The 18,299-nt window shown below is 38.4% G+C and overlaps 1 protein-coding gene across 1 annotated transcript in view; it reads right to left on the bottom strand.

Moving 5' to 3' along the window:
* Nucleotides 1–4,161: 4,161 nt before the first annotated feature.
* si:dkey-193c22.1 (uncharacterized protein LOC567837 homolog) overlaps nucleotides 4,162–18,299 on the bottom strand; it is a 28,949-nt gene continuing 14,811 nt past the window's right edge. Inside the window, exons 7-9 of the mRNA XM_064936579.1 lie at nucleotides 16,957–17,098; nucleotides 9,229–9,391; nucleotides 4,162–6,336 (exon numbers count right to left, since the gene is read on the bottom strand). Coding sequence (XP_064792651.1) covers nucleotides 6,093–6,336; nucleotides 9,229–9,391; nucleotides 16,957–17,098 — 549 coding nt within the window. The 3' untranslated portion in view covers nucleotides 4,162–6,092. The remainder of the gene's footprint in view (nucleotides 6,337–9,228; nucleotides 9,392–16,956; nucleotides 17,099–18,299) is intronic.

Here is an 18,299-nt window from a genome sequence, read left to right as displayed (position 1 = left end):
TTTTATTTTATTTATTTTACCGGGTTACACATGGAATAAACAAAACATACAGTTAATAATACAGTTTTAAAAAAAGAAAACAAAAAAGTCTATATACAGTGAATGCAAATGAGGTAAGATAAGGGAGTTAAGGCAATAAATAGGCCATGGTGGCGAAGTTTATTTATTTATTTTATTTCACCTTTATTTAACCAGGTAGGCAAGTTGAGAACAAGTTCTCATTTACAATTGCGACCTGGCCAAGATAAAGCAAAGCAGTTCGACACATACAACAACACAGAGTTACACATGGAATAAAACAAACATACAGTCAATAATACAGTATAAACAAGTCTGTATACGATGTGATTAAATTAGGTGAGATAAGGGAGGTAAAGGCAAAAAAGGCCATGGTGGCAAAGTAAATACAATATAGCAAGTAAAACACTGGAATGGTAGATGTGCAGTGGAAGAATGTGCAAAGTAGAAATAAAAATAATGGGATGCAAAGGAGCAAAATAAATAAAATAAATACAGTAGGGGGAGAGGTAGTTGTTTGGGCTAAATTATAGATGGGCTATGTACAGGTGCAGTAATCTGTGAGCTGCTCTGACAGTTGGTGCTTAAAGCTAGTGAGGGAGATAAGTGTTTCCAGTTTCAGAGATTTTTGTAGTTCGTTCCAGTCATTGGCAGCAGAGAACTGGAAGGAGAGGCGGCCAAATAAATATTTGGTTTTGGGGGTGACCAGAGAGATATACCTGCTGGAGCGCGTGCTACAGTTGGGTGCTGCTATGGTGACCAGCGAGCTGAGATAAGAGGGGACTTTACCTAGCAGGGTCTTGTAGATGACATGGAGCCAGTGGGTTTGGCGACGAGTATGAAGCGAGGGCCAGCCAACGAGAGGTCGCAATGGTGGGTAGTATATGGGGCTTTGGTGACAAAACGGATTGCACTGTGATAGACTGCATCCAATTTGTTGAGTAGGGTATTGGAGGCTATTTTGTAAATGACATCGCCGAAGTCGAGGATTGGTAGGATGGTCAGTTTTACAAGGGTATGTTTGGCAGCATGAGTGAAGGATGCTTTGTTGCAAAATAGGAAGCCAATTCTAGATTTAACTTTGGATTGGAGATGTTTGATGTGGGTCTAGAAGGAGAGTTTCCAGTCTAACCAGACACCTAGGTATTTGTAGTTGTCCACGTATTCTAAGTCAGAGCCGTCCAGAGTAGTGATGTTGGACAGGCGGGCAGGTGCAGGCAGCGATCGGTTGAAGAGCATGCATTTAGTTTTACTTGTATTTAAGAGCAATTGGAGGCCACGGAAGGAGAGTTGTATGGCATTGAAGCTTGCCTGGAGGGTTGTTAACACAGTGTCCAAAGAAGGACCAGAAGTATACAGAATGTTGTCGTCTGCGTAGAGGTGGATCAGAGACTCACCAGCAGCAAGAGCGACATCATTGATGTATACAGAGAAGAGTCGGTCCAAGAATTGAACCCTGTGGCACCCCCATAGAGACTGCCAGAGGTCCGGACAGCAGACCCTCCGATTTGACACACTGAACTCTATCAGAGAAGGAGTTGGTGAACCAGTCGAGGCAATCATCTCAAGGCTATCAAGTCTGCCGATGAGGATGTGGTGATTGACAGAGTCAAAAGCCTTGGCTAGATCAATGATTAAGCTGCACAGTAATGTTTCTTATCGATGGCGGTTAAGATATTGTTTAGGACCTTGAGCGTGGCTGAGGTGCACCCATGACCAGCTCTGAAACCAGATTGCATAGCAGAGAAGGTGTGGTGAGATTCGAAATGGTCGGTAATCTGTTTGTTGACTTGGCTTTCGAAGACCTTAGAAAGGCAGGGTAGGATAGATATAGGTCTGTAGCAGTTTGGGTCAAGAGTGTCCCCCCCTTTGAAGAGGGGGATGACCGCAGCTGCTTTCCAATCTTTGTGAATCTCAGACGACACGAAAGAGAGGTTGAACAGGCTAGTAATAGGGGTGGCAACAATTTCGGCAGATAATTTTAGAAAGAAATGGTCCAGATTGTCTAGCCCGGCTGATTTGTAGGGGTCCAGAGTTTGCAGCTCTTTCAGCACAGCAGCTGACTGGATTTGGGAGAAGGAGAAATGGGGAAGGCTTGGGCGAGTTGCTGTGGGGGGTGCAGTGCTGTTGACCGGGGTAGGAGTAGCCAGGTGGAAAGCATGGCCAGCTGTAGAAAAATGCTTATTGAAATTCTCAATTATAGTGGATTTATCAGTGATGACAGTGCTTCCTATCTTCAGTGCAGTGGGCAGCTGGGAGGAGGTGTTCTTATTCTCCATGGACTTTACTGTGTTCCAGAACTTTTTTGAGTTAGTGTTGCAGGAAGCAAATTTCTATATCTATTCCTAGTTCTACATTTTTTGAGTGGGGCATGCTTATTTAAGATGGTGAGTAAGGCACTTTTAAAGAATAGCCAGGCATCATCTACTGACGGGATGAGGTCAATGTCATTTCAGGATACGGCGGCCAGGTCAGTTAGAAAGGCCTGCTTGCGGAAGTGTTTTAGGGAGCGTTTGACAGTGATGAGGGGTGGTCGTTTGGTCGCTGACCCATTATGGATGCAGGCAATGAGGCAGTGATCTCTGAGATCTTGATTGAAAACAGCAGAGGTGTATTTGGAGGGCGAGTTAGTTAGGATGACATCTATGAGGGTGCCCATGTTTACGGATTTGGGGTTGTACCTGGTAGGTTCATTGATAATTTGTGTGAGATTGACGGCATCAAGCTTAGATTGTAGGATGGCCGGGGTGTTAAGCATGTCCCAGTTTAGGTCACCAAGTAGCACGAGCTCAGAAGATAGATGGGGGGGCAATCAATTCACATATGGTATCAATGGCACAGCTGGGGGCAGAGGGAGGTTTATAGCAAGAGGCAACAGTGAGAGACTTGTTTCTGGAAAGGTACATTTTTATAAGTAGAAGCTCAAATTGTTTGGGTACAGACTTAGATAGTCTGCAGAGTTCTGTATTACTATCTTTGCAGTAGATTGCAACACCGCCCCCTTTGACAGTTCTATCTTGGCGGAAAATGTTATAGTTAACGATGGAGATTTCAGGGTTTTTGGTGCTTTTATGTAGGTGGGGGCGAAGTGACTATGCATAGGTAACAAACAAACAGCAGTGTACGAAAGTCTCTGGAGTCTCTCACTATTTTATGGGCTTTCCTCTGACACCGCCTATTATAGAGGTCCTGGATGGCAGGAAGCTTGGCCCCAGTAATGTACTGGGCCGCTCGCATTACCCTCTGTAGCGCCTTATGGTCAGATGCTGAGTGGTTGCCATACCAGGCGGTGATGCAACCGGTCAGGATGTTCTTGATGGTGCAGCTGTAGAACCTTTTGAGGATCTGGGGACCCATGACAAAAATGTTCAGTCTCCTGAGGGGGAAAAGGTTTTTTCGTGCCCTTTTCACAACTGTCTTGGTGTGTTTGGACCATGATAGTTTGTTGGTGATGTGGACACCAAAGAACTTGAAACTCTCGACCCGCTCCACTACAGACCCGTTGATGTTAATGGGGGCCTGTTCGGCCCGCCTTTTCCTGTAGTCCACGATCAGATCCTTTGTCTTGCTCACATTGAGGGGGAGGTTGTTGTCCTGGCACCACACTGCCAGTTCTCTGACCTCCTCCCGATTGTCTGTCTCATCGTTGTCGGTGATTCAGGTCTACCACTGCTATGTCGTCAGAAAACTTAATGATGGTGTTGGAATCGTGTTTGGCCACTGTACTGTTGCAGCTAGAAACACAAGCATTTAGCTAGGTATCACTGCACTGTTGGAGCTAGAAACACAAGCATTTAGCTAGGTATCACTGCACTGTTGGAGCTAGAAACACAAGCATTTAGCCAGGTATTACTGTTGGAGCTAGAAACACAAGCATTTAGCTAGGTATTACTGTTGAAGCCAGAAACACAAGCATTTAGCTAGGTATTACTGTTGGAGCTAGAAACACAAGGATTTCACAGCACCTGCAATATCATCTGCAAATCTCTGTACAACCAATAAACAACCAATAAACTTTGATTTGATTTTAAGATACCAAAGGGTCTTGTGGTTCATGCGTAGATTCTTTTGGTTCAGAAACTTCATACTCAACAAGGTCGGACAAGTTTTGTGAATCTGGGCATTTCATTAAAAAAGAAAAGACACAATTTAAGACTTTTATTAAATAAACCAATACATAACTTTTAAGAGCAGATATTCCAAATCCAAAATAGAGTAATGTAATGAATACATTTCATCAGATGTAGTATGTAGTTGTTCAAACATTTAATAAACAGAAAATCTAATGGGCCCTGGTTGACCATATAACAGAAAATCTAATGGGCCCTGGTTGACCATATAACAGAAAATGTAATGTTCTCCTGGTTGACCATATTAATGCAACCGATTATCAGTAGAACATATACAATAGATCTGCTCAACTGTTTTGGTTCTGTCCCAAATGGTACCCCTTCCCCTATATAGTGCACTGTCCATAGGGTTCTGGTCAAAAGTAGTGCACTATATAGGGAATAGGGTGCCAAAGTGCACTACTTTTGATTAGAGCCCTATGTAGGGAATATGGTGCCATAGGGCTCTGGTCAAAATTAGTGCACGATGTAGGGAATAGGGTGCAATTTAGGATGTGGCGTCTTAATCCACACGGGAATGTTGCCAATGCTTTGCTGAATACTAGCCCATATTACTCTGTCGGAGTGGGAGTTAACACTAACACTATATAAAAGGTTATTGCTGGATGAATAAATCAATCAAATGTGTTTTTATAAAGCCCTTCTTTCTTTCTTTCTTTTTTTTTTTTTACATCAGCAGTCGTCACAAAGTGCTTTACAGATACCCAGCCTATAACCCTCAATAGCTTTACAGATACCCTAGCCTATAACCCTCAATAGCTTTACAGATACCCTAGCCTATAACCCTCAATAGCTTTACAGATACCCAGCCTATAACCCTCAATAGCTTTACAGATACCCAGCCTATAACCCTCAATAGCTTTACAGATACCCAGCCTATAACCCTCAGTAGCTTTACAGATACCCAGCCTATAACCCTCAATAGCTTTACAGATACCCAGCCTATAACCCTCAATAGCTTCACAGATACCCAGCCTATAACCCTCAATAGCTTTACAGATACCCAGCCTATAACCCTCAATAGCTTTACAGATACCCAGCCTATAAACCTCAATAGCTTTACAGATACCGAGCCTATAACCCTCAATAGCTTTACAGATACCCAGCCTATAAACCTCAATAGCTTTACAGATACCCAGCCTATAACCCTCAATAGCTTTACAGATACCCAGCCTATAACCCTCAATAGCTTTACAGATACCCAGCCTATAACCCTCAATAGCTTTACAGATACCCAGCCTATAACCCTCAATAGCTTTACATATACCCAGCCTATAACCCTCAATGAACAAACAATGCAGAGGCAGAAGCACAGTGAATATATTGGACCTTGGGATATCTCATACAGTGTTCTATACGCACCAGACTTGGTCAAATACATATCCAATACTTGATTTAGTTAATTTAGTTGATTTAGTTGGCCTGGTACAATGGAACCAATGGGATAGCCCCAAAGGTGAAAAATCTGGCACGATTATTTGGCATGTGAGGTCTGACACACATGGGCTTTGTTCAGACAGAGAGAGATTCACTTTATATATTATCTACCTCACTTGGTTTGGCAATGTTAACACATGTTTCCCATGCCAATAAAGCCCATTGAATTGAATTGAGAGACCAATTCGGATCTTTCTACCGGCTAATCTTTTGACCAATCATATCAGCTCTGAAAAATAATCTGATGTGTAAAGATCAGGAATTATTGTATTAAAATATAATTCAGTCTTGTATACAATCATGGAACCATTATGATACACACACCACAGAAAGCATCATTGAGATTTAAAACAGAGAGCTAAAACTATTTTTTATTTTTGTCGAAAAGTCTAAATCTGGTAAATTCGAGGTATCATCATAATAATTAACTGAAAAAAAGAAGAAGATGTAAACAAGAAGAATTACGGCACATCATGAATGAATAATGTATTGTGTTAGTTGTTTCGTTCAGCAGTCACAGACCTGGCCTATGAACTTGCTGTACTCCTGTTTGATGCAGCTGTACACTGTTTTGTAAAAGTGCCTGTCTGTCGCCATGAGATCGGTGACTATCTCTGTGTGGTCCATTTTAGGCATGAGGTACAGGGACACCTTGATTGACAGGGCCGTGAGCAGCTCAGAGAACCTCTGGGAAGATTCCACCGGAACTATGATGTCGTTGGTCCCGTGGAGTAAGCAGAAAGGTGGAACTCTGTAGAATTGAACAAATGATGAGTTGGGAGTTGACGCACACACAAAATTCTAGTAGAGGTGCTGACTAACAGACTAGCCCCGTAGAACTGAACAGGAAGGAGAGACAACCGGAAAGACAACCAACAAAAAAATCTGAATAAGAAATCTTATTTCCTGGGCTGGCGTATTTCCTGGGCTGGCGTTCACCTATTTGTTCTTGCCCTGTGCATTTATTGGGTTAAGATCGTCGGAAACCGTTGAGATCGTTTCAGTTTTATCGTCAATGTCTGCAGACGACACCATTCTGTATACTTCTGGCCCTTCCTTGGACACTGTGCTATCTAACCTCCAAACGAGCTTCAATGCCGTACAACACTCCTTCCGTGGCCTCCAACTGCTCTTAAACGCTAGTAAAACCAAATGCATGCTTTTCAACCGTTCGCTGCCTGCACCCGCACGCCCGACTAGCATCACCACCCTGGATGGTTCCGACCTAGAATATGTGGACACCTATAAGTACCTAGGTGTCTGGCTAGACTGTAAACTCTCCTTCCAGACTCATATCAAACATCTCCAATCTAAAATCAAATCTAGAGTCGGCTTTCTATTCCACAACAAAGCCTCCTTCACTCACGCCGCCAAACTTAACCTCGTAAAACTGACTATCCTACCGATCCTCGACTTCGGCGATGTCATCTACAAAATAGCTTCCAACACTCTACTCAGCAAACTGGATGCAGTTTATCACAGTGCCAACCGTTTTGTTACTAAAGCACCTTATACCACCCACCACTGCGACTTGCATGCTTTAGTCAGCTGGCACTCGCTACATATTCGTCGCCAGACCTACTGGCTCCAGGTCATCTACAAGTCCATGCTAGGTAAAGCTCCGCCTTATCTCAGTTCACTGGTCATGATTGCAACACCCACCCGTAGCACGCGCTCCAGCAGGTGTATCTCACCGATCATCCCTAAAGCCAACATCTCATTTGGCCGCCTTTCCTTCCAGTTCTCTGCTGCCTGTGACTGGAACGAATTGCAAAAATCACTGAAGTTGGAGACTTTTATCTCCCTCACCAACTTTCAACATCTGCTATCTGAGCAGCTAACCGATCGCTGCAGCTGTACATAGTCTATCGGTATATAGCCCACCCAATCTATCTACCTCATCCCCATACTGTTTTTATTTATTTACTTTTCTGCTCTTTTGCACACCAGAATCTTTACCTGCACATGACCATCTGATCATTTATCACACCAGTGTTAATCTGCTAAATTGTAATTATTTGCCTACCTCCTCATGCCTTTTGCACACAATGAATAAAGACTCCTTTTTTTCTACTGTGTTATTGACTTGTTTATTGTTTACTCCATGTGTAACTCTGTGTTGTTGTCTGTTCACCCTGCTATGCTTTATCTTGGCCAGGTCGCAGTTGTAAATGAGAACTTGTTCTCAACTAGCCTACCTGGTTAAATAAAGGTGTTCTCAACTGGCCTACCTGGTTAAATAAAGGTGTTCTCAACTAGCCTACCTGGTTAAATAAAGGTGTTCTCAACTAGCCTGGTTAAATAAAGGTGTTCTCAACTAGCCTACCTGGTTAAATAAAGGTGTTCTCAACTAGCCTGGTTAAATAAAGGTGTTCTCAACTGGCCTACCTGGTTAAATAAAGGTGTTCTCAACTAGCCTACCTGGTTAAATAAAGGTGTTCTCAACTAGCCTACCTGGTTAAATAAAGGTGTTCTCAACTGGCCTACCTGGTTAAATAAAGGTGTTCTCAACTAGCCTGGTTAAATAAAGGTGTTCTCAACTAGCCTACCTGGTTAAATAAAGGTGTTCTCAACTAGCCTACCTGGTTAAATAAAGGTGTTCTCAACTAGCCCACCTGGTTAAATAAAGGTGTTCTCAACTAGCCTACCTGGTTAAATAAAGGTGTTCTCAACTAGCCTACCTGGTTAAATAAAGGTGTTCTCAACTAGCCTACCTGGTTAAATAAAGGTGTTCTCAACTAGCCTACCTGGTTAAATAAAGGTGTTCTCAACTGGCCCACCTGGTTAAATAAAGGTGTTCTCAACTAGCCTACCTGGTTAAATAAAGGTGTTCTCAACTAGCCTACCTGGTTAAATAAAGGTGTTCTCAACTAGCCTACCTGGTTAAATAAAGGTGTTCTCAACTAGCCTACCTGGTTAAATAAAGGTGTTCTCAACTGGCCCACCTGGTTAAATAAAGGTGTTCTCAACTAGCCTACCTGGTTAAATAAAGGTGTTCTCAACTAGCCTACCTGGTTAAATAAAGGTGTTCTCAACTAGCCTACCTGGTTAAATAAAGGTGTTCTCAACTAGCCTGGTTAAATAAAGGTGTTCTCAACTGGCCTACCTGGTTAAATAAAGGTGTTCTCAACTAGCCTACCTGGTTAAATAAAGGTGTTCTCAACTAGCCTACCTGGTTAAATAAAGGTGTTCTCAACTAGCCTACCTGGTTAAATAAAGGTGTTCTCAACTAGCCTGGTTAAATAAAGGTGTTCTCAACTGGCCTACCTGGTTAAATAAAGGTGTTCTCAACTAGCCTACCTGGTTAAATAAAGGTGTTCTCAACTAGCCCACCTGGTTAAATAAAGGTGTTCTCAACTAGCCTACCTGGTTAAATAAAGGTGTTCTCAACTAGCCTACCTGGTTAAATAAAGGTGTTCTCAACTAGCCCACCTGGTTAAATAAAGGTGTTCTCAACTAGCCTACCTGGTTAAATAAAGGTGTTCTCAACTGGCCTACCTGGTTAAATAAAGGTGTTCTCAACTGGCCTACCTGGTTAAATAAAGGTGTTCTCAACTAGCCTACCTGGTTAAATAAAGGTGTTCTCAACTAGCCTACCTGGTTAAATAAAGGTGAAATAAATAGTATTATGCAGTATCTTCACCTTTTCAGTTGCGCCTCGCTGAATTTCTTCAGTAGGTGTGTTGGTGAGTAATAAGGAAAGTTCTCTAGTCCGTTCATGGCCTTGTGCATCGTAGAGACATACTCCACAGCTCTCATCTGTTCATGTTCATAGTGGTCCATGATGTTGTACACTCCACTCAAACCTGAACAGAGAACAGACACCATGCCGTAGAGGGGGGGGGGAGGACAACAAGATATTTTTAAGGAACTTTATTTTTTATTAAATCTAAATTCAATGTAATACAACACAACTTCATAACTTTTCATTTGATCATGGAAATAAAGCCTAAGCTTAAGAACAAGAAAATCTCATCAATGTGGAGATAATTGTTGAGCTGCCTGATTGTCTAAGACAGTATCTATAAACCACATATTGACCTGTATCTATAAACCACATATTGACCTGTATCTATAAACCACATATTGACCTGTATCTATAAACCACATATTGACCTGTAACTATAAACCACATATTGACCTGTATCTATAAACCACATATTGACCTGTATCTATAAACCACATATTGACCTGTTACCACATATTGACCTGTATCTATAAACCACATATTGACCTGTATCTATAAACCACATATTGACCTGTTACCACATATTGACCTGTATCTATAAACCACATATTGACCTGTTACCACATATTGACCTGTATCTATAAACCACATATTGACCTGTATCTATAAACCACATATTGACCTGTATCTATAAACCACATATTGACCTGTATCTATAAACCACATATTGACCTGTAACTATAAACCACATATTGACCTGTATCTATAAACCACATATTGACCTGTATCTATAAACCACATATTGACCTGTAACTATAAACCACATATTGACCTGTAACCACATATTGACCTGTAACTATAAACCACATATTGACCTGTATCTATAAACCACATATTGACCTGTAACTATAAACCACATATTGACCTGTAACCACATATTGACCTGTATCTATAAACCGCATATTGACCTGTATCTATAAACCACATATTGACCTGTATCTATAAACCACATATTGACCTGTAACTATAAACCACATATTGACCTGTAACCACATATTGACCTGTAACTATAAACCACATATTGACCTGTATCTATAAACCACATATTGACCTGTATCTATAAACCACATATTGACCTGTATCTATAAACCACATATTGACCTGTATCTATAAACCACATATTGACCTGTAACCACATATTGACCTGTATCTATAAACCACATATTGAGCTGTATCTATAAACCACATAATGACCTGTAACCACATATTGAGCTGTATCTATAAACCACATATTGACCTGTAACTATAAACCACATATTGACCTGTTACCACATATTGAGCTGTATCTATAAACCACATATTGACCTGTATCTATAAACCACATATTGACCTGTAACCACATATTGACCTGTATCTATAAACCACATATTGACCTGTATCTATAGACCACATATTGACCTGTATCTATAAACCACATATTGACCTGTATCTATAAACCACATATTGACCTGTAACTATAAACCACATATTGACCTGTAACTATAAACCACATATTGACCTGTATCTATAAACCACATATTGACCTGTATCTATAAACCACATATTGACCTGTAACTATAAACCACATATTGACCTGTTACCACATATTGACCTGTAACTATAAACCACATATTGACCTGTATCTATAAACCACATATTGACCTGTATCTATAAACCACATATTGACCTGTATCTATAAACCACATATTGACCTGTAACCACATATTGACCTGTATCTATAAACCACATATTGACCTGTATCTATAAACCACATATTGACCTGTAACTACAGTATAAACCACATATTGACCTGTATCTACAAACCACATATTGACCTGTATCTATAAACCACATATTGACCTGTAACTATAAACCACATATTGACCTGTATCTATAAACCACATATTGACCTGTATCTATAAACCACACATTTACCTGTATCTATAAACCACATATTGACCTGTAACTATAAACCACATATTGACCTGTATCTATAAACCACATATTGACCTGTATCTATAAACCACATATTGACCTGTATCTATAAACCACATATTGACCTGTAACTACAGTATAAACCACATATTGCCCTGTAACTATAAACCACATATTGACCTGTAACCACATATTGACCTGTATCTATAAACCACATATTGCCCTGTAACTATAAACCACATATTGACCTGTAACCACATATTGACCGGTATCTACAAACCACATATTGACCTGTATCTATAAACCACGTATTGACCTGTAACTATAAACCACATATTGACCTGTAACCACATACTGACCTGTAACTATAAACCACATATTGACCTGTAACTATAAACCACATATTGACCTGTATCTATAAACCACATATTGACCTGTATCTATAAACCACATATTGACCTGTATCTATAAACCACATATTGACCTGTAACTATAAACCACATATTGACCTGTTACCACATATTGACCTGTATCTATAAACCACATATTGACCTGTATCTATAAACCACATAATGACCTGTAACTATAAACCACATAATGACCTGTATCTATAAACCACATATTGACCTGTAACTATAAACCACATATTGACCTGTATCTATAAACCACATATTGACCTGTATCTATAAACCACATATTGACCTGTAACTATAAACCACATATTGACCTGTAACTACAGTATAAACCACATATTGACCTGTATCTATAAACCACATATTGACCTGTAACTACAGTATAAACCACATATTGACCTGTATCTATAAACCACATATTGACCTGTATCTATAAACCACATATTGACCTGTAACTATAAACCACATATTGACCTGTTACCACATATTGACCTGTAACTATAAACCACATATTGACCTGTATCTATAAACCACATATTGACCTGTATCTATAAACCACATATTGACCTGTATCTATAAACCACATATTGACCTGTAACCACATATTGACCTGTATCTATAAACCACATATTGACCTGTATCTATAAACCACATATTGACCTGTAACTACAGTATAAACCACATATTGACCTGTATCTATAAACCACATATTGACCTGTATCTATAAACCACATATTGACCTGTATCTATAAACCACATATTGACTTGTATCTATAAACCACATATTGACCTGTATCTATAAACCACATATTGACCTGTAACTATAAACCACATATTGACCTGTATCTATAAACCACATATTGACCTGTATCTATAAACCACATATTGACCTGTATCTATAAACTACACATTGACCTGTATCTATAAACCACATATTGACCTGTATCTATAAACCACATATTGACCTGTATCTATAAACCACATATTGACCTGTATCTATAAACCACATATTGACCTGTATATATAAACCACATATTGACCTGTATCTATAAACCACATATTGACCTGTATCTATAAACCACATATTGACCGGTTACCACATATTGACCTGTAACTATAAACCACATATTGACCTGTATCTATAAACCACGTATTGACCTGTATCTATAAACCACATATTGACCTGTATCTATAAACCACATATTGACCTGTAACTATAAACCACATATTGACCTGTATCTATAACCACACATTGACCTGTAACTATAAACCACATATTGACCTGTATCTATAAACCACATATTGACCTGTATCTATAAACCACATATTGACCTGTATCTATAAACCACATATTGACCTGTAACCACATATTGACCTGTATCTATAAACCACATATTGACCTGTATCTATAAACCACATATTGACCTGTAACCACATATTGACCTGTAACTATTAACCACATATTGACCTGTTACCACATATTGACCTGTTACCACATATTGACCTGTATCTATAAACCACATATTGACCTGTTACCACATATTGACCTGTTACCACATATTGACCTGTATCTATAAACCACATATTGACCTGTTACCACATATTGACCTGTATCTATAAACCACATATTGACCTGTATCTATAAACCACATATTGACCTGTATCTATAAACCACATAATGACCCGTATCTATAAATTCATAATGACCTGTAACCACATATTGACCTGTATCTATAAACCACATATCGACCTGTATCTATAAACCACATAATGACCTGTAACCACATATTGACCTGTAACTATAAACCACATATTGACCTGTATCTATAAACCACATATTGACCTGTATCTATAAACCACATATTGACCTGTATCTATAAACCACATATTGACCTGTAACTATAAACCACATATTGACCTTTATCTATAAACCACATATTGACCTGTAACTATAAACCACATATTGACCTGTAACTATAAACCACATATTGACCTGTAACTATAAACCACATATTGACCTGTATCTATAAACCACATATTGACCTGTATCTATAAACCACGTATTGACCTGTATATATAAACCACATATTGACCTGTATCTATAAACCACATATTGACCTGTAACTATAAACCACATATTGACCTGTATCTATAAACCACGTATTGACCTGTATCTATAAACCACATATTGACCTGTAACTATAAACCACATATCGACCTGTAACTATAAACCACATATTGATCTGTAACTATAAACCACATATTGACCTGTAACCACATATTGACCTGTAACTATAAACCACATATTGACCTGTAACCACATATTGACCTGTAACTATAAACCACATATCGACCTGTATCTATAAACCACATAATGACCTGTAACCACATATTGACCTGTAACTATAAACCACATATTGACCTGTAACTATAAACCACATATTGACCTGTATCTATAAACCACATATTGACCTGTAACTATAAACCACATATTGACCTGTTACCACATATTGACCTGTATCTATAAACCACATATTGACCTGTATCTATAAACCACATAATGACCTGTAACTATAAACCACATAATGACCTGTATCTATAAACCACATATTGACCTGTAACTATAAACCACATATTGACCTGTATCTATAAACCACATATTGACCTGTATCTATAAACCACATATTGACCTGTAACTATAAACCACATATTGACCTGTAACTACAGTATAAACCACATATTGACCTGTATCTATAAACCACATATTGACCTGTAACTACAGTATAAACCACATATTGACCTGTATCTATAAACCACATATTGACCTGTATCTATAAACCACATATTGACCTGTAACTATAAACCACATATTGACCTGTTACCACATATTGACCTGTAACTATAAACCACATATTGACCTGTATCTATAAACCACATATTGACCTGTATCTATAAACCACATATTGACCTGTATCTATAAACCACATATTGACCTGTAACCACATATTGACCTGTATCTATAAACCACATATTGACCTGTATCTATAAACCACATATTGACCTGTAACTACAGTATAAACCACATATTGACCTGTATCTATAAACCACATATTGACCTGTATCTATAAACCACATATTGACCTGTATCTATAAACCACATATTGACCTGTATCTATAAACCACATATTGACCTGTATCTATAAACCACATATTGACCTGTAACTATAAACCACATATTGACCTGTATCTATAAACCACATATTGACCTGTATCTATAAACCACATATTGACCTGTATCTATAAACTACACATTGACCTGTATCTATAAACCACATATTGACCTGTATCTATAAACCACATATTGACCTGTATCTATAAACCACATATTGACCTGTATCTATAAACCACATATTGACCTGTATATATAAACCACATATTGACCTGTATCTATAAACCACATATTGACCTGTATCTATAAACCACATATTGACCGGTTACCACATATTGACCTGTAACTATAAACCACATATTGACCTGTATCTATAAACCACGTATTGACCTGTATCTATAAACCACATATTGACCTGTATCTATAAACCACATATTGACCTGTAACTATAAACCACATATTGACCTGTATCTATAACCACACATTGACCTGTAACTATAAACCACATATTGACCTGTATCTATAAACCACATATTGACCTGTATCTATAAACCACATATTGACCTGTATCTATAAACCACATATTGACCTGTAACCACATATTGACCTGTATCTATAAACCACATATTGACCTGTATCTATAAACCACATATTGACCTGTAACCACATATTGACCTGTAACTATTAACCACATATTGACCTGTTACCACATATTGACCTGTTACCACATATTGACCTGTATCTATAAACCACATATTGACCTGTTACCACATATTGACCTGTTACCACATATTGACCTGTATCTATAAACCACATATTGACCTGTTACCACATATTGACCTGTATCTATAAACCACATATTGACCTGTATCTATAAACCACATATTGACCTGTATCTATAAACCACATAATGACCCGTATCTATAAATTCATAATGACCTGTAACCACATATTGACCTGTATCTATAAACCACATATCGACCTGTATCTATAAACCACATAATGACCTGTAACCACATATTGACCTGTAACTATAAACCACATATTGACCTGTATCTATAAACCACATATTGACCTGTATCTATAAACCACATATTGACCTGTATCTATAAACCACATATTGACCTGTAACTATAAACCACATATTGACCTTTATCTATAAACCACATATTGACCTGTAACTATAAACCACATATTGACCTGTAACTATAAACCACATATTGACCTGTAACTATAAACCACATATTGACCTGTATCTATAAACCACATATTGACCTGTATCTATAAACCACGTATTGACCTGTATATATAAACCACATATTGACCTGTATCTATAAACCACATATTGACCTGTAACTATAAACCACATATTGACCTGTATCTATAAACCACGTATTGACCTGTATCTATAAACCACATATTGACCTGTAACTATAAACCACATATCGACCTGTAACTATAAACCACATATTGATCTGTAACTATAAACCACATATTGACCTGTAACCACATATTGACCTGTAACTATAAACCACATATTGACCTGTAACCACATATTGACCTGTAACTATAAACCACATATCGACCTGTATCTATAAACCACATAATGACCTGTAACCACATATTGACCTGTAACTATAAACCACATATTGACCTGTATCTATAAACCACATATTGACCTGTAACTATAAACCACATATCGACCTGTAACTATAAACCACATATTGATCTGTATCTATAAACCACATATTGACCTGTATCTATAAACCACGTATTGACCTGTAACTATAAACCACATATCGACCTGTAACTATAAACCACATATTGACCTGTAACTATAAACCACATATTGACCTGTATCTATAAACCACATATTGACCTGTATCTATAAACCACATATTGATCTGTATCTATAAACCACATATTGACCTGTAACTATAAACCACATATTGACCTGTATCTATAAACCACATATTGACCTGTATCTATAAACAATGTATTGACCTGTATCTATAAACCACATATTGACCTGTATCTATAAACCACATATTGACCTGTATCTATAAACCACATATTGACCTGTTACCACATATTGACATGTAACTACAGTATAAACCACACATTGACCTGTAACTCCTCTGATTGCCATGGTGATCTCTGTCTGCTTCTTGGCTTCTATAAAGAGCTCGTCTCGTCCCTCGACCATGAACAGCACGGTCAGCGCTGCTAGGTGAGCCCCAGCGGAGTGTCCGACTAACACCATGTTATCCTGCACACAGACAACACAGTGGATATCAATACCTGTTAACTGTTTATTACCCACTTTACAAACTAAAAATTAACACAATGTTATCCTGCACGTAGACAACAGGTAGGTACAGGGGGGTGAATATCTTTTATTTATTTTACTAGGCAAGTCAGTTAAGAACAAATTCTTATTTTCAATGACGGCCCTAGGAACAGTGGGTTAACTGCCTGTTCAGGGGCAGAACGACAGATTTGTACCTTGTCAGCTCGGGGATTCGAACTTGCAACCTTTTGGTTAGTCCAACGCTCTAACCACTAGGCTACCCTGCCGCCCCATATCAACCAATGTGTTATAAGTGCTTAATACACATTCATATATGTGAACTAACAATGTAGTATTTATGATCTATACCTATAAGCCCTACCTATAAGCCTATAAGCGGAGTCAATCACCACCTTCCGGAGACACCTGAAACCCCACCTCTTCAAGGAATACCTAGGATAAGATAAGTAATCCATCTCACCCCCCCCCTTAATGATTTAGATGCACTATTGTAAAGTGGCTGTTCCACTGGATGTCAGAAGGTGAATTCACCAATTTGTAAGTCGCTCTGGATAAGAGCGTCTGCTAAATGACTTAAATGTAAATGTAAATGTAATATAAATCATATATAGGGACTATTAACATAATGTTATCCTTGCATAAAGAGAGAACAAGCACACGAACGTTAGTACCAACATTGCATTTTTGAACAGTCTTCAGTAAAGGGCGAACACAAAAACTTCCACTTAAGTCTAATTTTTCTAATATCAATGCAAGACTAAGTGACAATTATAATCTAGAAGAAGTGAGGATTATAATCTAGAAGAAGTGAGGATTGTAATCAAGAAGAAGTGAGGATTATAATCTAGAAGAAGTGAGGATTATAATCTAGAAGAAGTGAGGATTATTATCTAGAAGAAGTGAGGATTGTAATCAAGAAGAAGTGAGGATTATAATCAAGAAGAAGTGAGGATTGTAATCAAGAAGAAGTGAGGATTATAATCTAGAAGAAGTGAGGATTATAATCTAGAAGAAGTGAGGATTATAATCTAGAAGAAGTGAGGATTATTATCTAGAAGAAGTGAGGATTGTAATCAAGAAGAAGTGAGGATTATAATCTAGAATAAGTGAGGATTATAACCAAGAAGAAGTGAGGATTATAATCAAGAAGAAGTGAGGA

The sequence above is a fragment of the Oncorhynchus masou genome, chromosome 25, assembly GCF_036934945.1.
Source record: "Oncorhynchus masou masou isolate Uvic2021 chromosome 25, UVic_Omas_1.1, whole genome shotgun sequence".
NCBI classification, from domain to species: Eukaryota; Metazoa; Chordata; class Actinopteri; order Salmoniformes; family Salmonidae; genus Oncorhynchus; species Oncorhynchus masou.
This window is presented reverse-complemented; position numbering and strand designations above follow the sequence as displayed.